The 27,927-nt window shown below is 36.0% G+C and overlaps 1 protein-coding gene across 1 annotated transcript; it reads left to right on the top strand.

The window, feature by feature from the left end:
* Window positions 1-236: 236 nt before the first annotated feature.
* On the top strand, window positions 237-27,927 carry LOC107554163 (vesicle-associated membrane protein-associated protein B-like). The gene is made up of 6 exons (XM_016236587.1): window positions 237-562; window positions 13,491-13,643; window positions 23,835-23,938; window positions 25,382-25,462; window positions 26,083-26,256; window positions 27,916-27,927. Exons 1-6 carry the CDS (start codon window positions 505-507, stop codon window positions 27,925-27,927), a joined length of 582 nt encoding a protein of 193 aa, XP_016092073.1. The 5' UTR covers window positions 237-504.

Below are 27,927 nucleotides of genomic sequence, written 5' to 3'. Positions count from 1 at the left end.
TATCATTAAAATCAGTTTCAATACCTTTTTAATATATAACCTAATATCATATTAATATAATATAATAAAACAAACGTTTTAATTATAAAACTGCAAAATATAATAATTTTCTTTAGTCGTCATGGTATGTTAATACATTATGCACATATGTGAATATACCACTGCAAAGTTACCATAACATGGTTGAAGACAGAAGAGCCATAAAGACCACCCCCACCCCCACCCTCACCCTCACTCTACACCCTTCTGCTCACATCAGTCGCCACTACTCCGTGCATACTGCAGGGGCAGGGGCAGTGACGTCACGGCCAGCCTCTCTTCCTGCTGCATCACAACAGTCGCTAGTGGATCGGGTAACACTGAGCTATTTCCACTGCCTTGTGGAGTTTTTATTTCAATAAATGTAACAGAAGTCCTCATCGACAGCCTCAACCGTTAAGCCCGTCGCCGTCAGTTCCAGCGGACGCCAGCGCAGCAGTCGACGCGTTTGAAGCGCAGTGGGAGATGGCCAGGCCAGAGCAGGTCCTGCTTCTAGAACCGCAGCACGAACTGAGGTTCCGAGGTGAGCTGAGAGACCGACACGGCCGTGAACTAGAGGCTATAACGCCCGGCACAGAGAGGGAGGGTCGGCCGACGTGTTATTTAGGGGTTAAGGGCAGCAGGAGGCGGTGAGATGGCGTTTCTGACAGGCCTCAGTCCTTGTAATAATAATAATATGGCGCAGCGCCGTAATGGTGAATCGTTTTAGACTCCAGACTCCCATTTGAAAGACATCAATGTCCTTCATGTGACAGAGCAAGTGATAAATCAAGTGCTCACTGGGGGTATCAGAAGACTGACAAGCACGTTAGCGAGAGCTCGCCTGTTTTAGGCCTTGCCATACAGGCTCTGGTGGTGGCTGCTTAATTCGGTTAGTATGAAGCGGTGCAACCGGTGTTGCCAGGTCCGCTTACTATTAGCGACGTTGCGTTACATTTGTTTTTACTCGCTTATAAAATTGGGCTGTTGTGGTTTATTTTGAGGTAGGGCTGCATGATTATGACAAAAATCACAATGGTCGATTATTCCCTTTAAACTGTAATTGCGATTATTAATTACGATTATCGCAATTTACATTGAATGATGTTTATACCAGTTTGAAGAAACCGCATGCCATATTTTTATATGAAAACACTCTAACTAAAACAAACCTGTATTGCTTTCTATAGTAGTAAGCCTCAAATGTCAATGCATTGGCTTCTTCTTTAAATAAATAAATAAAGTACAAATATGCATGGTATTATAATGTTATACAAAAACTAAAATTAAAAGAATGGAAAACCCCTTAAGATAACCTGTAGAAAGAAAAAAACATCTTAAGCACGCAGAATAACATAAGTGGACTTTGAACGATTGGTTGTACAGCCCTATTATGAGGTTATTTCCATAAAACAATGGTGCCATTTTGTATGTTAGGGTTTAGCCTATATACAAAGTGTGTATGTTGTTATTTAATTTGATATTTCTCTGTCATTACATGACATTATTTCTCTGAATGACCGCTGTGAGTGAGCTGTCAAAGTCGATCTTCATTTCTTCTCATGTTTAGACTCGTAAGCGCGAATAATTGGGTCTTGTATTTTGGCTTATTTTGTCAGAATTGGTAGCAAAATCTGGCAACACTGACACCTACCTTGAAGCTATTTCCAGTCTGGAAGTCTCTGGCACCAGTGAGAAAAATTTGACACTTTTACTATTATTTTACTGCCATGGTTCATAATTCCACCTGACATGGATATAATTATGTGGTAAAATAACTTATGTTTCATTCAAACTGGCATTTCATAGACTTTTGAAATGAGAAGGTTTGGGACTTTTAGTTCATACATGTTCATGTGCTATTTAATGTTTACTCGGCTTCAGGGTAAAAGGTATAGGCATCACCAATTACTATTGACAAATGACAACAGACCAATGCTATATTGTTGTATGTTAGCATAGGCCTAATATTTATTAAAGTTGGCAGGTTTTCTAAATGCATATTATTGATCATATTGTGAACAATTCATACATGTATTGTATTTTAACATATTTAAACATGATTTAGCTGTAAGCTCACATTCATCTGCCTCCATTTTAAGTGCAACACCCACATCTCAAAATCCAATCAACATTTAATGAATGAACCAAGTCCCCGCCCTACATTTTTTATTTTTCAATAATCCATTACAGATTGGTCACTAAATCTGTTTCATCTCAACTCACATAAGTATCATTGTGTAATGTGTATGCATTTTTCCTTTTCACTACAGCAATCAATAATTGCTAATATTAACCAGTCCATTAGTCGATAAATCCTCTGTAAACACTTCAGGTTTAACAATGGTTTCAGGCACAGAAGTGAACATGTTTAAACCACCACTTCCACAAGTATCTAAATGGGTATGTAATTAGTTAGGCTGTCCAATTCCACTAGTATTACCCATTCAGACTGGTTTGCAGATAGTTTGTGAACATTTTAGGTGGCATTATCACATTGACAGGATAATCAGCCAATCAGAATGCTGCGGAATTACTGACAATTCTCATGTGATCTTCCCTTGTTGATGCACAATTTAAAGGGATAGTTTACTCAAAAATGAAATTGTCGTCATTTTCTCACCCTCAAGTCATTTCAAAACTGATGTTTTTAATGTGGAATATAAAATAAGATTTTACATTTTTTAAATAATTTAAAGATTTTTAAAATAAGAATTATTTATATATAGACATATCTGTTTATTTTGTCAGTTTTGTTCCCAGCATTCTTCAAAATATCTTCTTTTGTGTTCCACAGAAGAAAGAACGTTATACCGGTTATACAGGTTTGGAAAGATATGATGACAGAATTTACATTTTGGGGTGAATTGTCACTTTAAGGAGCTCAATGAAAGCACATTGAGCTCAACTTTACATTTATATTTATGCATTTGACTGATGCCTTTATCCAAAGTGGCTGGTATTACAATCAGGCTGTACATTTTATTAGTTTATGCATTTGCTGGGAATGGGTAAAAGTGCCTTTGCCTCCCTCTGAAACTTAATATGCTGAACATAAGTATGTTATACACTAGTTGATCTCATATTTCAAAATATTCTCATTTTATTGTTGTACTGTTAATTACATTCTCATCTAGAATTTCTCATCCCTGGGCCATTCCTGTTTTGCTTTATTATGCTTTGAAATCAGTAAAAATGAATATGCTTGACTTGTGTTGTTGTTTAAGGAAGTTTTACTACAGAATGGACACAAAAAACTAATAGGTAATTTTGATATTTATTTTCAAATTGAAGTAATATACTGGCTGATTTCCTGAATCATGCTCTAAATTTAAAGTTTTGTCAAATCAACTTGCAATGTCAATGAATCAGTTTTCCTCCTCTGTAGAGTCTTCCTTTTTTAGTAATTTGTCAGGACACACCTTGTAAATTGTCTTGGGTTAACCAGGGCATTTTGTAAACCAAATGTTAGTATTGTTTATGACGCCATAGTCTTTGGTTCATTGTTTAGGCGTTTCAAAAATGAGAGCAGTTCTACTTGTTCACACCAGCAGCTTGTGAGGTGACATTAGACATGTTCTTGGCTGCAGGAGTTATGTATCAATGCCAGATAACTCTAACTCTCAATGCCATTTGCTCTCCCTAGTGTATTTAGTTTGTAGTCAAAATACTTTTCGCTAACGGTTTAATCTAGTGGTTCTTGTCTAAAGCTTGTCTTATGTTAGAGATGATTTATGAATAAACTCTGAATAGAACAGCTGACACACAGCTTATCAACAGCCAAACCTTTCGTAAGCACTAGGGTTGTGACGGTGAGGAAATTTTCCCACCGGTTAATCGACGTGTGATAACACAGATAATACCGGTATCACCGCGGGGGCGTTCCCTCTTTTCCTCGCTTTCCTTCGCTTTTAAATAGCTTGCAAAAGCGGCATGCACATTTCACTTTCACTTTCAAATAGCGGCAATTCGGCGTAAAGCAATTGTTCGTTTTTAGTTTGTTTAAATTTTCCTCGCTTTCCTTTGCTTTTAAATGGCTTAAAAGCGGCGTGCGCATTTTACTTTCACTTTCGAATTCGCGGCAATTCGGCGTCAATTGCTTGAATGCAACAACAAAATACAACGTCAAACTCACTTTAGCCTATATATAAAACATAGGACTTTTATTAACAAAATGAATAAAAATACACCATGTTATAGGGCAGGCTATGCCTAATATAAAATAACAAATAACTTGCATAAAGTTTAAACAGGTATATGGAAATAAGTAAACATGTATAGCCTATAATATAGTCTATAGGCTAACCAAATAAATAAGAAACGTAGAACGTTTATTAGCAAAATGAGTAAGAAAGCTTGGAGGCACGGCATACACCTTGATGTCAAATAAAATAAATAATTTACACAAAGTTTAAATAAAGTAAAAATCAGCAAACACTGTGGAACCAATTAAATAAGAAACAAATATTTTAAAAAAACGTACAAAATCAACTTAAATAAACGGAAAAAGTCAACAGGCTTTTCAAAATCCAAAATACTGCCGAACAGGCGCTTTTGCATTTCATTTCGAAACGAAATCATCCGCCATCGTCTTGTCTGTCTCACATCACCTCACTCTTCTTGTCAGTCAGCTGGACTCACTCTCCTCACTGGAGAAATGAAATCTGATCTGTGATGCGACTGTCATATGGCACACTGCATTGAGTATCCACGTTCAGTTTTTAATTGTAGTGTCTGTTCTTTTGCTGAACTAAATTATTTTTATTACTATAAAAAATCTAAACGATGGTGGGTGTCGGTGCTGCGTTGGGCAAGTGACGTAACCGGTGTTATATTTTGTTATATCTGTTATATTTATATTTTGTTATATCTATAATTATAAACAGATATTTCTATATATAAATAATTATCTTATTTTATATTCCACATTAAAAACATCAGCACCGTCTATCGCGGCAAGCCTAATAAGCACTGATATTCAAGGCTAATGAGTGTGTAACCATTGCACCTTTTTATTGCTTAGTTTTCCTTTGGTGATCTTGCTTGTTGAGCAATAATGTTCCTGTGTACGATTCCTCTGAAACGACTTTTTCAACTGGTGTCACCTAGGCCATGAGGGCTATTGGTTAATGCTAATATATTTGAAAGTGAGTGCAATGCTGTTTCAAGTGTTGCTCATTTAGTGTGAATGCTTATTTATGTTGATTAAATCAAGTGTATGCTGGGAATAATATAATTTTCTTCCAGGCTTCATTGTGGTTTGACTAAAATTGAGGAAGCTGTGCAGTGGCAGTCGGTTCCACTATCGAACATGGGCAGTTTCAAAATGCTTCTCTAAAATGTCCTGATTTAAAGGGTAGTGCAGAGTTACAGGGAAATTGTTGCCTGATGTTATTGTACAGCTCTTTTGCTCTGACGGGTTTTTAGATCTGCTATATTAATTTTTTTGTTTGTTTGTGTTTCAGACAATGAATGTGATACACTAGAATAATCAAAATACAAAAAGCCTTAGGAAAAGTAAGGTTATATGGGCTGTGCTGCAACAATTATTTTCAGTATTTTTCCAGTATCCATAAAAGAAGATAAATTTACTTGAAAAGCAAAGTAACATAAGATATGAAGTTTTGTGTTCAGAGAAATCATATGTAATTCTGTGAGGTTTATGCTTAAAACAAGAAAAAAAGGTTTATTAAGAACAATAAACAAAAAAACTCTTTAAAAAAACTGCGGAAAACGTTTAAAGCTTGTAAACCATGCCACGTAACAATAGCTTTACCTCAGAATAACCATTTGGCATCCAAGCTCAATAGTCAGCTAGAAAAAACTAACTATAAAAAGGAACATTTTGCTAAATATATGCGCTTTATTGCATATATTTGTATTTTTACTTAACCAGTTGTATGTGATTAGAAAGAATGCGAAGAGCTAAAGATAAAATTCAACACCTCCTATATAACTGCATGTTACTAATTAAGAAAAAAAGACTGGATGCTACACTCAATGGCCAAGTGATGCTGACATAGTTATGGTATTGGCATAGATTCTGTGTAATAAACAATTCTTTGTGACTGTATACTTCTCAAGTTGGGAAATATGTTTAATTCCCACTTTAAGTGAACCTTAGTTCCCAGGACATCTACAAGGATTAAAATGCTGATGCTGTAAAATGAGGGGAGACATGATAAACACATGACAGTATGACTGAAATGTTAAGGTGTTTAAAATAAATGAATAAACTAAACGCGTTTATTCTGTCACTTAAAATAATTTGGCGCCTGTTTTTGTTTCTTATAGGAACCAATGGCTCCTTAAGTGGCTTCTTAAGTGATTTTTGTTTTTGTCTGGAGCCCTGATATATCAATTTCCTGACATTGGACAGGCATTTTAGGTCTCAGCATTTTTTCTCAGCATCTTGCACCATGAACGTCTCATGGCTGTGTGAAGTTGTAAAATGTACAGTTTTTAGAAATGCATCCTTTTGAATGCATATTATTCTCTGAATGCATGCATCTTCTGTTACTTTCATATCATGTATTTAATTCGGCATGATTTAATGCATGCATAAAATAATTTTAAATCATTTAATTGAATAATTATAAGATAAGCATTAAATTCATAGCCATAATTTTAACAAATTCTAAATCAAAGCTACTTTTTTTTTATTATTATTTTTTTGTTGTTGTTGCCATCTTTACGTTAAGGCATTCTAACAAAGCTGTGGAGATCTCAAATCCACTCTGTAGTTGTTAGGTGTAGTCCAAAGCACAGCTGCAGACTTATGTTTTATAAATGAGGTACAATGCATTTATTTCTCAGCACTGGACATGGCTTTTCCCCCCCTGAGGAGGCTGCTAGAATGGGTAGTTCGCCATAAAGGACCCACAGCAACTTTGTCTCATTCAAATTAGAATTAGGCCATGCCCCCTGCCTCAAACTCTGCCCCCTACAATACACTTCATTGAAAAGTCAGTGATGCTCTTGAGTAGCAAGTAACTTCAGGTAACAGTAACCCAACCGTCCAGGCATGCCACTTTTTATTTAAAGCGTCTGAAGCTGAGACTCATCTGTGGAGATCAGGAAGTAGCCCCAGCCAATAATTACATGTGATTTTGGGAAGTATAAAAGGTGGTTTGATCCCTCTGAGATTTTAAGGTGACCCAGTTGTAGTAGTAATGTGGCAAAGCTGTTAAAATACTTTGACGTCTGATTGATTTAGCAGGGCTGCACCTAGGGCTGTGCAATTAATCGCATGCGATTGTCATGCGCATCTCATCAGTAAAGCCGGTTCCGTGATTGGTAGTAAATCGCCATCACCTGCTTTCAGATGGAGCGGCATTTACTACACAGAGCCATAGTTCACGGACAATTAGGCAATATCGCGCTCATAATCGCAGATGAATCGCATTCGATTATGAACGCGATATTGCCTGGCTTGTCAGTGAACTACGGGTCTGTGTAGTAAATGCCGCTCCATCTGAAAGCAGGTGATGGCGATTTACTACAAATCACGGAACCGGCTTTACTGACGAGATGCGCTTGACAATAGCATGTGATTAATTGCACAGCCCTAGCTGCACCTTTTTGGCCTAATAATACCTTGACCTACGTGGCGAAATTACATAAGTGCTCATTGATTTAGACCTTGGATAACTGAATTATTATAATGAGCATGAAACGGTCCTGTAATAAATATGTTTTAGGGCTATAAAGCAGGGTGTAAATGAGAGGCAGATGTTGAAATGGCGAGTTGTAAAGATGAGTCACATCTGCACACGTGCGGATGCCAAGTATCTCTCCGTGCAGATGAATGCTGCAGACAGATGTGTTGGGTATTTCCGAGCCATGCGAAAGGCACGCAAAATCGCTCGAGGCTTTTCCACCGCTGTACCTTGTTTAGCAGAAAAACTTCTTCAACAGTAAATGATGTGTACAATGATTTTTTTAAGGTTCTCAAAGGAACATGTTTTGTGTCTGCAGAATATCCTAGAACTTTCTTGAAGCTCAGGTCAAACTGAGGATTCTCTTAAGAAAAAAAACATGAATGCCTTAAGTGAGACGATATGGCTTTAAGTAATATGTATGTATAGTATGCATTACTCAATAGCAGCAATTTTTTTTTATGTTTATATAATTTTTTTTTAAATCTTATCTTTTACTTTATTAATGCATATTGTTCATGTAACTTAAAAATAAAATTATTTTTTTTTTCAAAATTTGTTTTTTGTGTAGTAATCTTTGCAAATAAAACTATACATTTTCTGTAAGTCATACTTCTTGTTTTTCACTTGTATTATAATTTTTAGAGGTCGACCGATAGTGGATTTTACTGATACCGATAGCTAGGTTGGACCACACTGGCCGATACCAATTAATCAACTGATAATTTTTAAAATGGATACTGAACAAAAACTAAAATAGTGCTTTACTATAAAAAACAGTACTGAACCATACTTTATAAATGAATAAAAATATTAATTAAATATTGATCATTAAAGATAGTTCATAGTTCATTAAAGTACCCCTATTATACCATTTCCAGTATTGCTTTTCATGCAGTGTGTAATGTAGCTGTATGTGAATGTAAATGATCAGCAAAGTTGTAAAGCCGAAAGTGCACGATAAATACAGTTATTGTCTCCCAAAATAAAGAATCGACTCTCTACAGCCTAAACGAGTCGTTAGTAATTCGAATCCCACTTCCATGACGGCTACACCTCACAGGTTAACACATTTGCATAATTCCCGTCTATGTTCTACGTTGGCCGGCAGCGAACAACTTGACCCCGCCCACAAACACGTCATTTTACTGACGACTGCTTCTCTAATCTCGGGGAGTTAAAAAAAAAAATCTCAATGCAGAGTTCAACGTGGAATTCACTAAACGCTTGCTCTTGAAAGATGGCTTAGTACCCTGTTTATTGGGACCAGCTGGCTCCACTGAATCACAAGTATGATAAATAATAGATGTTTATATTTTCTATCGAGCATTCAAAATACGGAACTATGGCAATGGGCGTATCGTTTCCGACACACGCTGTATGCAGTAGACCAATCACAACAGACTAGGCCATCTGACCAATCAGAGCAGAGCAGGCTCATGGAAAGGAGGGATTTAGAGAGACTGAATCTTTAAACTGCTTCGAACAAATCGTTTGAGAATCACTGGAAAATTAGATGATATTTAATGCATATTTTGAGAAAACGAAAGCGTTTTTTGACCTTGCATGCATGTAATCCTATTGTAGGAGACTCCCAAAACAATATTAGGAACCTTAAAAAACGCATAATAGGGGCACTTTAACTAATGTTAACAGTTTAAAATTTAAAAGTGTATTCGTAAATGTTGAAATTAACACTCTAACAAGGAACAATACTTCTACAGCTTTTATCATCCTTGGTACAAAGGGAGTCTTGTAAAGTGTTACCATTTCATTTTAACAATCATCCTTAAAGATGGCCATCTTTAAATATCTACACAAAGGCAATAGCATTGAAATTACATACATATGGATATTGTAAGTATACTCCCACACTTTATTTGCTTCCATTTTAGAACTCTTGATTATCTAATCAAAATAACAAAATAGTCGCAGCGCTGCATGGTGACTAGGACAACTCACAGGTATCACGTTCACACCAGACACGTCGCGTTAAATTCAAGCAACAGTCTAAAACAGTTTATTTAATCACCAGACGGGCAAAAGTTTACTTCAAGAATGAACAGTGGCATAGATGAGTTTAAAGTTCGGTGTAGAGACCTGCACTCCCGTGGGAGTACCGCGGGACCCAACGCAACCGGGTGCGGCACGGGACAACTCTTGATGGGCGAGTGCGGGTCACTGTTGTCAACTCTCGTGAGACAAATAAGCAACTGCAGCTTCAAAACCAAGCCCAAAACAAGCCCAATATTTTTTATAATTTATTATCATCAATATAATTTATTATCAATAATGTATTACCGATAAATGAGCCCGCAACATATTAAACTGAAACTACACTTTTACCTCAAAAGCAAAAACAAGTTATTTTACAAAAATCAGCAAACTGCAACAAAGCAGGAACAAAACTCATCTCCAATCACCTGTGAGCAGAATAGGATTGGACAGATAGAAAAGGAGAAAAACACAAGAGCTTCAAAGGAGAGCTGTAACATAGCCACATATTTATAGCCTACTAAAAGATTGGCTATTCGAACCAAATCTACTCTTATTATTAGTATAGGCCTACTTCTTTTTTTTTGTTTTTTTTACAGCCCGTGATGATTAATACATTACAAAAACATTGTAAAAATTAAAAATTAGGCTACCTTATAAAGGAAAAAAGTCATCCCACTCCTCTACGTCTACTACTATCATCACTTAGATCAGTGTTTCCCAACCGGGGTGCCGTGTGCTCACGGATCCTTTTATTTTAACACACGAAGTGTAGACGCTGTGAAAGATTCATTGTGCATATATTTATTGTGTTATAACAGAGCTTTATGAGATCGCGATTAACTGAGATGTCAGCTTTTAGTGATAATAAAGGAAGCGCGCTGATCGCATTCTGCCATGCCAAACCATGCACGCAGCAGCCCATGCTTGCTTTTCTGTTAAAAATAACAGTGGTGTGTGAATGTCGATGCTTAGCCTAAATAACAAATATTTTATCTGGACTGTTTATGCTGGGATGTTGTGGAGCTTAGGAGATGTTACAGAACCATTTCATGTACATTTCTTCGATGTACTGAAAAAATCTATATAGATTACTTTTATGCGGGCTTTTGCGGGCGGGAGCGGGACAAAACATGAATGTCGCGGGCGGGACCGGGACCAGATAAGATATATTTCTGCAGGCGCGGGACAGAATCTTGCGGGAGCAGGACAGAAAAATCTGTCCCTCGTAGGTCTCTAGTTCGGTGTTTAAAAAACAGAGCAAAGAGAAAGAGTGATCTATATGAAGCATACCAACTTAATTAGAGCCACAGAAAGACAAATGTTTCGCTGAAAAATGCACAATACACAATTTTACAGCCTAGGGTGAAGTCATTATGTACATTAACAATGATTTGGGACAAATATAATATAATTTAATGGAAAACTGTGAGAATGGTGCTCTGCAGGACTTCTGTCGGCTGAATGAACATATCAGTTTGCTTTCTCACGTCTCAGCTTTAAATTAGGGCAGAGCCGTAGTTCACTGACAAGCTAGGCAATATCGCGTTCATAATTTAATGCGATTCAGCTGCGATTATGAACGCAATATTGCCTAATTGTCAGTGAACTATGGCTCTGTGTATTAAATGCCGCTCCATCTGAAAGCAGGTGATGGAGATTTACTACTAATCACGGAACCGGCTTTACTGATGAGATGCGCTTGACAATAGCATGTGATTAATTGCACAGCCCTACTTTAAATCTGCAACTTGGCTGGCTAACAAATGCATAAATGTGACCAGCTAGATATAAAGTAATGCAAATAGATGGTAACAATAGTGACATTAAACATTTGGATCGGACTTGCGTGTGTTTTGGTCGGTTGGTATTATGATTTACCAAATGAAATGAATACAGAGAAAGATGCCTTTCTGCATGACTCGTGCTTTGCTATTATTTTTGCCCTAATTGTATCAGTTTCTCCATGTAGTTCTGTATGAATGGAAATGACATTTTTGGCCAGGACAGTCCATTGTTAGGCCTTGTGCAATGTTTGTCTCTCTGTTAAGGTTTTAAAGGCCCAAGGCGCTTAGTTCATCTGCGTCTTTTCCTCTGTAACACAGAGCATAAAGGCTCAAACAACATAAGGCTCACTATGGGTTTCAAGTGTCACAGCCTCTCAATAATTTAACTGGTTTAATAGAATTAACCCAGATGAGGTGTTGTATTCTTGATGTGAGGCGCTGTTTGTGACTGAACTAGCGTAGCATATATGAAGTCAACATGAAATCAAAAATGACCCAATTTACTTTATAAACATATTTGTGGTCTAATTGTTTACCTTTGTAATCGATCATGAAAATGTAATAACTTGCACAAAAGGCCTGTTTCTTGTTGAAAATCCTGTTTCACATGGAAATATGTTGGCACATCATGGAATTAAAAATGTTGTAAATTATGCTGTTTTATGTTGACTTTAATACATTAGAAGAAACAGCAATCTTTGTGAATGAGACAAAATCTTGGCAGCTTAACTCATCTTTGACTGTTAGAGATTGTATCTACTCTTCCTGTTTGAGCAGAAACCACTGCACCATGAGGGGGAAACCATTCAAACCTTTCAATATAATGTCATATAAATCTAGCTAACAAAATATATATTGTGTGTTGGAGTGTTCCAGACGCTACATATGTTATCAATTTCTCAGGATTTAGCTGTGGGTATACAAATTGATCAGGGTTATCCTTGGGCTTCAGATTTTGTTATGGTGTTGCTACAAACATACTTATAGTATTATTAAATTTATTTATTTTTTCTACATTTTTATTACTTTTTTCTTTGTTTTAACAGAGAAAAACATGTCCTGAACAGCCATATCAACATTTTGACCTTTCAGTTCCTTTTGATCAGAAATGATTGAGAACTGATTTAATGTCAAAACGAGACACAATTATTTCCAGGTGAAACATGCAAAAAGATGTCGGATGCTACTAGATTTTTTTTTATCAGGAATTGATTGGCTAACTAGGGTCAATTTATAAACCCCTTTTAAGTTAAATTGCAGTGAAATGCACTACTGTTCAAAAGCTTGGTCTGTAAGAAATTAATACTTTTATTTCCAAGGATGCATTCGGTTAATCAGAAGACATTTATTATGTCAAAAAAAGATTTCTGTTTCAAATAAATGCTGTTCTTTTGGACTTTTTCTTAATCAAAAATCCTTTTTAAAAAAGTATCACCGTTTCCACAAAAATATTGAGCAGCACAACTATTTTTTAACACTGATAAGAATAAGAAATGTTTCTTGAGCAGCAAATCAGCATATTAGAATGATTTCTGAAGGATCTCTCTCTGTCACCATATTGTTTTCAGGTCTCCACACTCTTGTTTATTACCAGATATTTAAATAGTTTGATTCTGTGATATGTGGACTGATTAGCATCAGCCTTCAGCAGAACAAATTTGTTCCATTTTCCTGAAAATCACCCTTATTCTTTCTCACAGTGTAAAGCGAGTGCCAGAGTTGAGAAGAATACTGTGGTCTTTTGGCCTTTGATGTATTGCTAAGTTTTGGAATGTACCTCTAATTTGATTTGTCTCGAATCATTATGTCTGGGTGGGGTGAAATCGGTTATAAGGTTGTAAATCGATGTGGACACTTAGAGCAGTCTGGCTGCAGATATTGCTCTTGATCATTTTGAGATATTTTTGCAGTAAGCCACCACCCAGCACACCCTAGAAACTGAATAGCAGTGCGCTAACAATCACACTGAACACCCTAAAATCATTTCAGTGCGTTTTGAATGTACAGTAATGTCCTCTTTTTCTCCCATCAGGTCCATTTACAGATGTGGTGACCTCCACCCTAAAGCTCGCTAACCCCACAGACAGAAATGTGTGCTTTAAAGTAAAGACGACTGCACCGCGTCGATACTGTGTGCGACCAAACAGCGGAGTGATTGATCCCGGAACCTCGATCAATGTCTCTGGTAAATGCACCTCGTTTGTCTTTTTGATGTTATTCACAATAAATGAAGCCTTTAAAGCGATGCCCCAACTCTACCAATGCAAATACCAATACCAAAGCCCACATGTTGCAAAGTTCAAAGATATTGTTGATGTATAGTCAAGGACGATTTGGAATGTGAGCTCTCGATGAGCCTTTAATGGTTTGGCAATTAGCATTTTGATGCCATTGATCTTCTTTGGTTTATAAAGAACTTTCAAATGAATGTTGCTGCCTACATAGCTTTTCATAGTTCTTCAATTTACAATAATAATAATATATTCAGAATATTAATATAAATAAGAATAAATATTAATTATCAACCCTCTACGCACACCTTGGCAATATAATCGCCACTGGCTAGAACATTTTATTTATTTATTTGCCAGACTGATATACTATTTTACACACACACACACGTTTACTTAGCTATCTAAATGGGGATATTACATAGACTTTGATTGTTTTTATATACAGATAGTTATACACTTTTTAACCTAAACCCACCCCTAACCCTACCCCTCACAGAAAACTTTCTGCATTTTTACAATTTCAAAAGTAAAAAAAAACTTAGTTTACTTTATTTTTATAACAGTTTTACAAATGAGGACATCCACAAATTGAGGTTTTTGCCGATTTTGTCAGGTTTTGCTCACTTTTGGGTACAAAATTGTCCCCAAAATATGGTTAAGTAGGTACACACACACGATTCCACCCAATCAGCTTATCTTTGTAAAATGGAACAGCTTCTTAAATAACTGAATGTGCACTCTTAAATTCAGCCAATCAAGCATTATATTATGATATTATGATAATTAAGCACCAGTTAATGATAGAACTAGTGATTAGAACTAAAACTTGGTATCCATGAATGAATGCATATTTGTCGTTTTAACTGAACTTAGGACTGGTGGTGGTGTTTAAGATATTGTTGGTCATAGGTAATAGTAATTATTATTAAAAGATACTACTACTACTACTACTACTACTATTATCTGCTGGGGTCATGAATATTAATCACGTTGTCAGCGTTCGCTCGAACTGATTTGCTGAAATCAAAACAGGAATGATGATAGATGAGCGCCAACCAACGAGAGCTGTTCATGCATTAGCTCCGCCCACTGCCGAGAAACTGGCATATCTTCTGCTTGTTCTTAAAAGCTGAATAATTCTAAATGAACGTTGTTATTTTGACAGGAAAAGACAACAAAGAATATGGTTTACATGTAGCGCGTTGATTCAGCATGGTATGCAAGACTCTCGCTCTCTCTCTTTGCATGTGTGAGAGAAACAGCGCTATCAGTAAAGTGACAGCGAGTCGTGCGCCTTCACACTATTTACGGTACGTCAAATACAGGTTACGTACTGCGCATCCATTGAGTACATGACATGATCCATTGAGCGCATCCAAATAGTACAGATCACTTGACGGAGAGCGAAACTCTCAAGCGCTCAGTCAACGTGTTTATCGAGTGAAAATCTGTGTTGAACGCCTCTCACACACATACTGGCGTGTAAAAGCTAAGAATTTATTAGCCAATGGCTAATATTAGACATTATTTAGTAGGAATGCACCGATACTGGTATCGGTATCTGTTATCGGTATCTGGCCCGATACTGGTCTCCTGTACTCGTACTCGTTAAAATGCCCCGATAAAACTGTGATAATGTGAGAAATGTTGAAGGTGTCTGAATAAATTTAGGTTTGACTGTATCTATTTGATAAATGAAGTTAACCAACTAACATTATACATACCCTTTTGGTTTCTGTACCCAATATTTAAAAAATTTACAAATGCAATAAAAATATCGGTATCGGTACTCTGTATCGGCAAGTACCAAAAATAAAAGTATCGTATCGGGCAAGTACTGGAAAAAGTGGCATCGGTGCATCCCTATTATTTAGTCGCCCACAGTAAGATTTAGTCGCATATGCGAGTGATTTACTCGCAATGTAGAGGGTTGATTATACATAATTTTATAAGAATGGTGGTAGTAGTAATAATAATAATAATTTGATATGTGTGTATATGTATGTGTGTGTGTATGTATATGTGTATATATGTATGTATGTATATATATGTATATATATGTATATATATATATATATATATATATATAATAATATTTAACAATAATAGCTGTTATTATTTGTACTAATATTATTTGTATATATTTATATAATTATAAGTATTTATTCTTATTTATATTATTGTTTTGCTTGCTTCATAATTAATAACAATTATAATAGCTATTATTATTATTAGTAGTAGTAGTAGTATTTTATATACATTCTAATTGTTTATTATTTTTTTTATTAATATTTGTTTTACTTGCTTCATAATAATTTTTTTGTGCATTTACAGGTTTACATGCACTCTCTTAGACTTAATGTTTTTTTAATGTTGCAGATGCAGAGCCATATATAGCTTCATTACATTAAATACAGTGATATGACTCCCAAGTCTATAGATTTTGGAGAAACCACTTTGACGTTGTTGATGTCAATATTGTGTGTCATATGACACAGACGTTTGGAATGAAACCATCAGCAGTCTCTCAAAGAACCAAGTTGATGTTGCTTTCAAATGATCATTACCACTCTCAGGTAGTTGATCTGTATAAGCAGTTGATATTTAGGTCCAGGCAATTCTGTCTGTGTGGATCCAGACCCCCGTCCCTGTTATAAGTGTTACCCCTTTTTACAGACACCTTTTTTTCAAACCTGGTTTTAGTAACAAGGTGAATCATCAGAAACACCGTCCTTTTGTTTTGTTTTTGAAGGGAAGGCTGAGAATGACACAAAAACATAAAATACTAGAAATAAGCAAATTGAAATCAAATCCCAAATTCAGGCTAATACGAAGCAATGTTGTTATTTGTAAATAAAACGAAAACGTTTTAAAATTGTTTTAGGTACTTAAAATAAAATATAAAAATACTAGATGAAAAACTTGAATGAAAATTAAAAATGCTTCCTTAACTGAAATAAGTTTAAGATGAAGTACTAAAATTACTCAAACAAATAAAAATATAGCGATATGGAAATGTATATAAAAATGACGAAAGCACAAAACAAAATTACTAAAACTTTAACAAATTAAAATGAAAACTTAAAATATGACATCTAATTCCAAATATTAATACATACTATAAAATTATATAAATAATACTAAAGTAACACTGATTTGAAGGCACATTTGCAGATAATTAGCAATAAAACGACCAAAAGCCGGAATCATTTTTTTCAGTTTCGGTGACGTGAGGAACAGTGACTTTATAATATGATGTTTCTGTGTCCATTAATGCGGCAGAGTTGAGAATAGTTAGACTTTATTCAGATTAATGAAGACGTTGGAGGACACGCGTCTCCTGTGAGATACTGTGGTTGGCAAAATGAAGGAGATGTTTGTTACAGCACCTTTATATCTATTACCCAACTGCTCTTTGTGCATGATGGAAGCCTTTACATAACCAAGAGATATTTTTGTAACAACAGTTGTTGGTGTCTGAGACCTTCGAGAGTTTTCCTAATAACTCAACTCGTTTGAAATCTCAGAGCCTCTTGGAACCTCATGGACGTTCTTAAATTGCTCTCATTATTCCATGTTGATTCCAATGTTTTGGGATTTCTCTCCATGGTGAGATGCCTGGTCCCTGTCAATATGCACAATAGCTCTGACTCACACCGTTTTCCTTGACTGGTATTTGAATCAGTGACAGGCTAACTCTTCCCTGGCGTGTTTATCGCAGGGGATACACAATGGATTTCGCTTAATGTGCTTTTGACTTTTATCCAGTTCTTTGAGATGAACCTCTCGTCTCCATCCGTTCTCAGACATCACTGTCAGTCTGGGTTCTGAAGTTATTTGTCGACAGTTCAAAAACAACAACTTCAAGCTCTGAATCCCACACGAATCTGTTATGATTGCAGAAACTCTACTTCTGTCGAGTCCTTATACAGTATCCACTTCAGCATTTTCGGAGGACTACACACTTAAGTGTTTTAAAGGGGTCATATGATGCGATTAAAATTTTTCCTTTCTCTTTGGAGTGTTACAAGCTCTTGGTGCATAAAGAAGATTTGTAAAGTTGCAAAGACTAAAGTCTCAAATCCAAAGAGATATTCTTTATAAAAGTTAAGAGTCAACCATGCCTACCTAAAACGGCTCGTTCTAACACGCCCCCACATATCTACATCACTATGTGGGAAGATTTGCATAACGCCGCCCAAATGTTCACGCAAAGAAAGAAGGCATAACTTTTATTCTCGCTGTAGTATTGTTATTGCCGCCGCCACAATGTCGTGAAGGCGCTGTGTTTCGTTGTGAAGGCGAAACTACTTTGGTTGGCTTTCCAAAAGAGGACGATATCCGCTTCGTCATGCCTGGAGCTGATCCGTGCTGGTCGCTGAGGAAATGCATCAACTTCGCGCTGTGGATCGCCGGATGGGCTTTCACCGTGGATGAAGCGGAGTCCAGCCCGGGGTCGTCACATGTGGTTGCCGCAAGCCCGCCGGCCGTGCCGTTCTCAAGCCTGCCCGCCTCTGCTCACTCAAGCCGGCCTCCGCTCACTCAAGGCCGCGTGGTGTGTGACGCTGTTTCGTTGACGCTGTTTCGTTGTGAAAGCGAAACCCCTTTGTTTGGCCTTCCAAAAGAGGACACGACTAGAAATCAGTGGTTAAGTTGTATTTATAACACTGTTCCAGAACAGTTTAACCCAAATATTCAGATGTGTCCAGCGCATTTTATGAAGGACTGTTTCCTGATCCTGGGAGAGTAGACTGTTGTGACTCACAGACTGTAAGTACGTTTTTTTTTTTCATATATTTAAAGAATTTGCCACTGACGATTCAAACACAAGTTTTTTGGGCAGTGTAGAGTAGCACTTGTTGTTTGTCATTTCTCCGATCACAAATGCAGACATGGTTTTATGTTTACGCGGCGCGATGCAACGCAACACGTAAAAAGACAGTATAAGTCCTTATAATCCGTAATTATGTCCCCACTGGATGCAACAAATGCCTCGTTTGTTTTTTAACCTTAAATCGCATAAACACATTTCATTACACCAAATACACAAAATAATGTTATTTTTAGCAGCATCATATGACCCCTTTAAATGACACAACTAAAAATTTCACCCTTATGTAATGCTTGTATGACTTTATTTGACTAGCAGCAACATTTGTTTTATCTGCACTAAGTGAAATATCTAAATGCAAAGGAATATTTGGGGTTACTGGTAATTGTGATTGTAACACACTGCTAGTTACAACAGAAAACTAGTGTGACTATGTTGACAGAAAATGTATTCAGTTTTTTTCTGTCTGTCTAATAAATTCTGCAATATAGTAACAATTGTAATTGTATTTTAATATATTTATATGTAATTTCTTATGATAAAATGTCAGAACTTTTATCCTGCTGACACATTTGAAAATAGTTTTCAGTTTAATATTTTTTTTAATTAAAATAGATCTGAAGCATTTTATTTAAGTCTTTCTTTTAATCCTGTTTTAATCCTATGTTTGTCTAAAAAAATTTATAATTATAATTTATTTAATTTATTATAATTATAATATATTTTTATATTATTATATTTAGTGGTCGGCCGATATTTGGCATTTTTCAAATATCGGCATCGGCCGATAAATTTTTCCTGTTTGGCCGATGCTTTTGAGGCAGGACTTTTATTTTGACGGCGCTGAGAATGGCAGCGTCTGAGCACACAGTGCTCACATTCTCCCTCTTGTTTGCTGTCGTCGTTAACAGTTCTGTCTAATACGGATAGAAGTCTGTCTAATAATCAGATAGAACGGTTAAACAAAGGAATTAAAATGTATACAAAAAAGTATTATAACGATTGCTTTTATATTATTAGTAATAGAAAAGCAAACATTATAATACTGTCTCGTCAGCATTCAGCAATTGCGCATTTAAATCATTTGAACAAATCTTTGAATGTCTATTAATGAACATTTAATTTCACAAACCTTGCAAACTTGTGAAGTGTGCATGTGTATCCTGCATGATCTCGTATGCTCTGCACAAAGCCGATCCTCCCCATACGCAAAGAAGGCAAGCTGCGTAGGGCCCCCGAAACACCAGGGGGCCCCCTTGCTCTCAAAGATGATTTAATTTTAGTTTCGTTTTTGAATTTGGCCAGCGATTATGAAAACCGTTTATATATCATTTTCTTTTAATGTGGTGCGCTGTCGCCCTTTCTATGTAAAAATCAGTCAAATCATGTAACGTGAATGTCATACAGTGTCTTACTCGATACAAAAAAAAATAAATGAGTTGAAAGCGTTTCTCAAGCGGACAAAGGCATTTCATTCATTCATAACTCGTCATTCATATCGGTCATCGGCCACCCTGCTTTCCAAGATATTGGCATCGGCTGTCAAAAAAACAATATCGGTCGACCACTTAATTATATTATATGTTATTATACTTGTTAATACCTTTCTGTGACTCAGAAACTTTGGAACTTAGTAAGTTACATACGTTTTTCCAAACATTAATGTTGTCTGAATTTTCTCACATCATCTCCCTCTCTCTATTAAGGTTTCACAGTTTTTGCTGAGGGTAATCCGAGGTCATGTTTCATAATTAATAGCGTTGTTCGCTTTTTATCTCCAGGGATCCAGTTAATTATGCAGAGGAATGATTGTCTTTATGCAGGTGTTTTGTTGTAGTTTTTATCGTCGCTTGAATTCACATTGTCCAGGGAAACGTTTTTATGCAGTTGTCCTGCCCCCAGACAACGGCCCTAAAGATGACCGCTCAATCTGTGACTACACAAGTTTAGTGTGATTAGAAATAGTTCCCTTCAAAGAATACAAGAAAGAACAGCATGTGCAGACAACTCACAAAATTAGTGTAAAAGACAGAGATTGTGCCAAACGTGGTCAGTTATTTGTATATCAGTTATTTGTAGTCGGAACATTGGAAAAACACAGGAAATCTGTTTTTCAAATTCACATGTGGTTTGAAATCTAATTACATATAATTGTTTCAGTCTAAACAGTAGGGTTGGGTACCGTTCACATTTTAACCAGTACGGTACCGGTATCGGTACCTGAATTTCGGTGCCGGTACCTTTTTTCGGTACTTTACTCTGTGTAATTACAAAAACATTTATTTCAGTTAAAAAATAAGTCCAAAAGTCTCAATTTCAACATTTTGAACAATAGGGCCCTACAAACTTATTCTTTCTTTCTTTCTTTTTTTTTCACCCCAGAAATTCTTTAAAATTTTTCTGAAAATCAAATGAAGGCATTAAACATTTATTTTAAATAAAAAGAAAATTAAACCATTTTAGTTTTTGGTAAACAAACTGAGGTTTACTGTTGAAATTAATACATGGAAGAAGAATTGTGTGAATATTCCTTTAAAAAATTTTTTAATAGGCTAATAATTGTATATTTTTTTCTACAATTAAGTGATTAATCTGATTGTAATATTTACTTTTATCATTTAATTGTTTTATTTAAATTTGATAGAAAATTGAATATTTAAAGATGTACATTATACTGTACAAAAGTAATACAAGAGCAATATATTACTTTTACATGTTAAACCGTACTTTTATTTTGACTGGTTGCCATGAAGTTTCTGTGTGTATACAGTATGATGATGCTAGTTTTCTCAAATGAAATGGTAAAATTCTCGCGAAGTGACTCTCACAGCAGCTCTGGAGATTAAGTTGTATTCATGCCGTCATATAGTGAGACGCAGAGACCAAAAATCACCGCGAGCGTCACGCGTGCTTCAGTATTTGTGTAGTAAACAAAACTGCGTTTCCGCCATTCATACATACAGAGGCAAGCGGAACATGCAGGATTCATATTTAAACCGTCTTTTTGCATTTTAATATTCACAGATACTAGCTCATATCGCGATTCGAATTAAGTGGCAGTGGCTACTTTTGATGTATTCGTCTAAAATTTACGAATTCCGTGGCATTCCGCACAATAGAGTAAATTACTTTTTTATGAATGGACTCCATGATCCCGTCCGCGTTTTCGCAGAAACCATATGGCCCTAGAAATGTAACCACACTTCAGAACATTTCGGCTTGCCCTGTGTGTTGTTTGAACGAGTTGCAGGGGTGACATCACGTCACAGGGTCTCTCTCTGTAGCGTATGTGCCCAGAGGCGTTCTCAGGTACCGAAATTTGGCACCCATTGATTTAACATGAATCGGTACTCGGTAGTACCGACGCAATTCGGTCGGTACCCTTAAAAGTACCGAATTCGGTACCCAACCCTACTAAACAGTAAGGTTTTTTGTCATTTGGATTGTGATGTGGATTTTACGCCATAAACACTTCAGTTCAAATGTTTGTACTTGGTACGATTTTTAATATATATATATATATATATATATATTTTTTTTTTTAAGTCTCTTATGCGCACCAAGGCTGCATTCATTGGATCAGAAATACAGTAAAAATAAAACAGTAATATTGTGAAATATCATAAAATAACTATTTTCTATTTAAATATATTTTAAAATGTCATTTATTCCTGTGATGCTAAGCTGAATTTTCAGCATGATTATTCCAGTCTTCAGTGTTACATGATCCTTCAGAAATCATTCTGAATCATTCATTTGTTGCTTAAGAAACATCTTCTTTTTTTTTTTCTCAGAGACTGATACATTTTTGTCAGAATTCTTTGATGAATTCAAAGTTCCAAAAAACAGCATTTGTTTAAAATAGAAGTATTTTGTAACATTATAAATGTCTTTACTGTCATTTTTGATCAATGAAATGTGTCCTTGCTGAATAAAAGTGTTCTTTCACAAACTTTTAAACAGGAGTGTAGATAAATCAGATCATGAATGACGACAATTTTGGTGAAACAAACAGATCACAGATTTCATCGCTTACAAAATGACAGTGTGGACAGTCGGTCCTAAACATTGACTTTGACAACAAAACAGATGTATATGCAATGTGAGCAAAGACTATATGTCCATATAATAATATAACATTGCCACCATCAATGACAAATCATATTTTGAACTAGAACAGACTTCTTTGGTCAAGGATAGCAGCAGTTACGTGTGAGAAATCTGAATGTTTGCACAGTGCAATGTTTTATTTTCACAGAAATATTACTGATGTGAGCTGTACAAATAAAGCCATGTCAAGACTTATTTAAACCCTCTTCCTCTGTAGATACGTGTAAAAATACTCCCTTGATGCTGATGGTGAAACACCGTTCTTTCAAGTGTAGTCGGAAAGATTGGGACTGACAAAACAGGACATTCCCAATCTGTCTCAGTCGTCTGTTTTCAGTTTGCAATATCAACGGTGCTTGATTGCCATAATGGCACACAAAACCAGAGTGAGGTTTTTAAGTCACGGGGGAGTTGGTGTGCACCTTCTGTGTGCTCGGCAGTAGTAGCCACATCTAAGAGAGCCTTTGAAATTAAGAGATTGTTTGTTTTTAATGAAACTTAGCAGCAGTTTTCCAAAATCACGCACACATTCACCCCCAATGATCAAAAAAAGACCCTTTTGAATCCAAATTGTGTCTTTTAAAAAGGGCGATGGGGGTGAATTCGGCCTTTAATACCAATTTCAACCGTGCCAGAGCCCTCACACGCCAGGCATAAGTGATCATTGTAAATCATGGTAACAGCTCTAAATTAGCTTTTGCTCATTGGAATGACATCAAATAACATGGCCTTCTTTTGGATGGTGCTGTTGTAGACGTGAACTTCCTCACACCGACACCTGGTGTGAGTTAAAGGCTGAATGTGTTATTATTAACGTGAAAAACACAGTTTAGAAGCTGTAAGAAAAATTACCCTTCTAGGGTCACTGAAGTTTTTCTCAGCAATGTTTGTAGTGGGATTATATGCAATGAATAGCTAAATCTTTTTGTTTCAGATTAATGTCATTCTGTGAAACATGAATGCTTGACATCCAAGTATTTAATCACATTTGGACTGTTCAAACGCCTTTGGCTCATACTAATAGTATGCAGTTTTACTGTTTTCTTATTCCTTAAAATGCAGAGATTGTGTTGGAGCCTAGCTTTTGGTGCTCATGTAGGCAGCGCAAAAGTCCTCTTTTGACTATCCTGCCAATAAAAATCTGGAAAATGCTAAATTAATTGATCAGTATGTTTTTATGTTCTTGTTTGTTTATCTACAGTGATGCTGCAACCGTTCGATTATGATCCGAATGAGAAAAGCAAACACAAGTTCATGGTACAGTCTCTGCTGGCCCCAACTGACATGACTGACACTGAGGGAGTGGTGAGTACTGATTCATGCCACCTGCTTTCTCAAGCTTTACACTCGTTCACTTGTTCAGAAACATTTGCTTTTGGTTGCATATGCTCCTATTTTATTAACACTATGAAGACTGTATATGTAATGTATTATAAAACCATTGCTGATATCCTAAAAACGGATGTCTTTGACATTATAATTGGTCCAAAATGTATATTGGAGCTGCTAAATGAAGGTGAATTCATAAATATATAAATATATGATTAATTATATACTTTTATAGTATTTATTGCTATTAATAAGCTTTTATTTTTGTTTACAGTACCTTTTAATTTTAGTTTTAGTAATTTTATGTGCTTTTATCTTTTTTTTTTTTTTTTTTTTTTTTTTTTTTTTTTTTTTTTTTTTTTTTTTTTTTGTATTTCTATTCAGCTTTAATTTATTTTCATTTCAGTTTTAATAATATTAGTACTTCAGCTTGAACTTATTTTATTTTAGTTAATTTCCAAGACAATATTTCAAACTTTTCTTTGTTTTGTTTTTTTTAAGTTTACATTTTTCTGATATTCGTGTTAACAGAAATTATTTTTAATAGTTTAAGTTGGCAATAACAGCACTGGTCATAAAACAGTATTTGCATTATTTTAGTTTTAATATAAAAGCTTCATAGAGATTGTGCTGCAATGCCAGTAAGCAATAATATTATGAGAACCCCCAGCTTAGAGCAACACCATATGATACAAATGGTGTGAGTTTGCTGTTCAAGTAATACAAACAAGTGTAACATAACTCCAGCAATGTTTGGTGGGGTCCAAAAGTACGATCCAAATCTTATGTTCATAACTCTTTCAGAGCTTTCTGAATGACGCCCCAAATAGAGCATGCTGAAAATCTGTATGCATGTGCAGACGCAAGGATAAATAGGTTATGAAAACGTCAGGAATGGAGAAGCAGAAAGAAAATGTAGAGCAGAGTTCTGGCTACTTATTCACTGTCCTGAGCTATTTCCACTTTTCCTGTTGATGGCTCTAAAGCTCAGCTCCAAAACTAAGAGACTGCCTCGCTGTCTACAAAGGTGTATACCTTCTAAGATATAACTACAATGAAACCTCACAAATGACTGATTTGAAACTCTCTCTCAATTGGCAATTGAATACAGCTAACATCCACAATTGGCTCAGTTTGTGTGTGGTGAAGCTAATGCATGAGAAATACGTAACACTCAAACATTGTAGTAGATTGAGCATTTACAATTTTTCAGAGATTGATATTGTCTTTTTTTCAATATGCTGTTGTACTTTTTCTATTAACTACATTTCTTTCGGGAAATCTTCATGTCGGGAATGAGCCTAAAATGCTGTGTATGTAAGCAGGCCGCTAGGGTTTATAAACAGCTCATGAGGTGTTTATTTGGTGCATAATCATATGTATGCACGTGTTTACATATGTTGTTCTTCTCTCGTGCAGTGGAAGGACGCCAAGCCTGAGGATCTGATGGACTCCAAGCTGAGGTGTGTCTTTGACATGCCCGCTGAAAATGAGAAAACAGTAAGTGGATGGGTTTTCATGTTCTTCCTCATGTTAGCACTGAGCTCTAGGCAGTCATGGCGCCCTCTCCTAAGACTAATAAGCAAAACAGATTCTTGGCTCTTTTATGGATGCATTTGCTCATGATTTGTTCTCTCTCTCTCTCTCTCTCTCTCTGTGTGTGTATGTGTGTGTGATTAACTACATTTCTTTCGGGAAATCTTCATGTCGGGAATGAGCCTAAAATGCTGTGTATGTAAGCAGGCCGCTAGGGTTTATAAACAGCTCATGAGGTGTTTATTTGGTGCATAATCATATGTATGCACGTGTTTACATATGTTGTTCTTCTCTCGTGCAGTGGAAGGACGCCAAGCCTGAGGATCTGATGGACTCCAAGCTGAGGTGTGTCTTTGACATGCCCGCTGAAAATGAGAAAACAGTAAGTGGATGGGTTTTCATGTTCTTCCTCATGTTAGCTCTGAGCTCTAGGCAGTCATGGCGCCCTCTCCTAAGACTAATAAGCAAAACAGATTCTTGGCTCTTTTATGGATGCATTTGCTCATGATTTGTTCTCTCTGTGTGTGTGTGTGTGTGTGTGTGTGTGTGTGCGTGCGCACAAATAAACCTGATTGTGGCCACAGCATGAATTGGAAAGCAATAAGATATCCTCCAGTATCTCAAAGTCGGAATCATCCACATTGTCTATGAAGTCCATGGTCAGTCTGGATGATGGAGAGGTGAAGAAGATCATGGAGGAATGTAAAAGACTGCAGACGGAGGTGCAGCGGCTACGAGAGGAGAACAAACAGATCAGGGTGAGTATGTTTGCTAATTGCATTCTCACAAATGTAAGCAGTAGTCGTAAAACATCAGATGCTTGTTTTCTATTTTCTTTGAAGCTCAAAATTCAAATGTACATAATGCTTTTGTCAATTGTCAGAGTAATATTGCATTATATACACTACAGTTTAGAAGATTGGGGTTGGTAACAGTTTTTAATGTTTCTGAAAGAAGTCACAGAGCTCGCAGAGGCTGCATTTGTTTGATCAAAATAATATTGTGAAATATTATTTAAAAAAAAAAATTTCTATATTAATATATTTTAAACCGTAATTTATTCCTGTGATGCAAAGCTGAATTTTCAGCTCCCATCACTCCAGTCTTCAGTGTCACATGGTCTTTCTGATCCGATGATTTGGTGCTCAAAAAACATTTCTTATTTTAATAAATGTTGAAAACGGTTGTGCTGCTTAATATTTTTGTGGAAACTGTAATTTTGTGCAGGTTTAAATATAACATTATAAATGTCTTAACTCTAACCATTGATTCATTTGATGCATCCTTGCTGAATAAAATTATTAATTTCTTGCAAAAAATAAATAAATCTGACCCCAAACTTTTGAATGATAGTATATAGAACAGAATTGAATTTAGATTAAGTACTTCAAATAAATAAATGACTGGAAATATAAATAAATTAAATGTGGGTTTTACACACAAATGCTTTTTGATCAATTCTTGTACGATCACTTCATTTACTAACTTGATTTTAGAGGCAATAAAAATGAGACACAATAAAAGGTTTCATAATGGCATTTAAGAGTGCACTTTCTCTAAATGCTGTCTTAAATTTAATTACAGGCATTGTGTCTTATCTTTAAAGTGGTTATTATGCATTTTAATTCATTTTCTTCCTCTGATGTCCACTTAAAAGGTTTTTGTTGTGCAAAAACCATAGTATTTTAAGTTTTTCATGACAACTTTGGCCCTTTGACTATGTTCAGGCTGCGTTTAAGAAATGCCCTATTTATATCTGCCATCCTGCTCTCTAGGTATTGACAATACGTATCTGCCATTGAACAACACATACATGACTTTTGTGCTCATTCACCATATTGTATGAATTTGTAACGGCCACAGGATGAACATATTGAGAGACGGAAGTGAAGATAACCTGGTCTTACTCATCAGCGCTGTGTGAAGCTGCAGCCGTGGACCATTACTGCTGCTTGTTTAATGAGACGAATGCAGGGCCAAAAGCACTTTTCATAACTCCCCAGATTATTTCTGTCATCTAACTAGGTAAGGGATATGTGCTTGAATGCATGGCTCTGTTGAGAGCAAATAAATACTTTATATTTTATTAAGCTGCTCCATAGGTGAAATGTCCTTTTCAGGCCCTTTTATCACACCTCTGTTTCCATTCTGCTACCTGTAGACCGGAGTTAATTTATTGATCAAGTCATTATATACAGTAAAAGTGCAGCTGCTAAGCATAACTTTTGATGCACCATGTACATGCAACTGGTTGAAGGTCTCTCTCCCTATGAACTTTCTATCTGAAGTTGCCACGAGGAGTGTTTACCATCAGGTCCATAAACACTGACTCCTCTCACTTTACCCTCCAAAAAAGTAGTTAAAAGTATAGTTAACCCAAACTTTAACATTTTGTCATAATGTTCATGTTGTTCCAGCTCTTTCTGTGA

The sequence above is a fragment of the Sinocyclocheilus grahami genome, unplaced genomic scaffold, assembly GCF_001515645.1.
Source record: "Sinocyclocheilus grahami isolate Dianchi unplaced genomic scaffold, SAMN03320097.WGS_v1.1 scaffold493.1, whole genome shotgun sequence".
NCBI classification, from domain to species: domain Eukaryota; kingdom Metazoa; phylum Chordata; class Actinopteri; order Cypriniformes; family Cyprinidae; genus Sinocyclocheilus; species Sinocyclocheilus grahami.
This window is presented reverse-complemented; position numbering and strand designations above follow the sequence as displayed.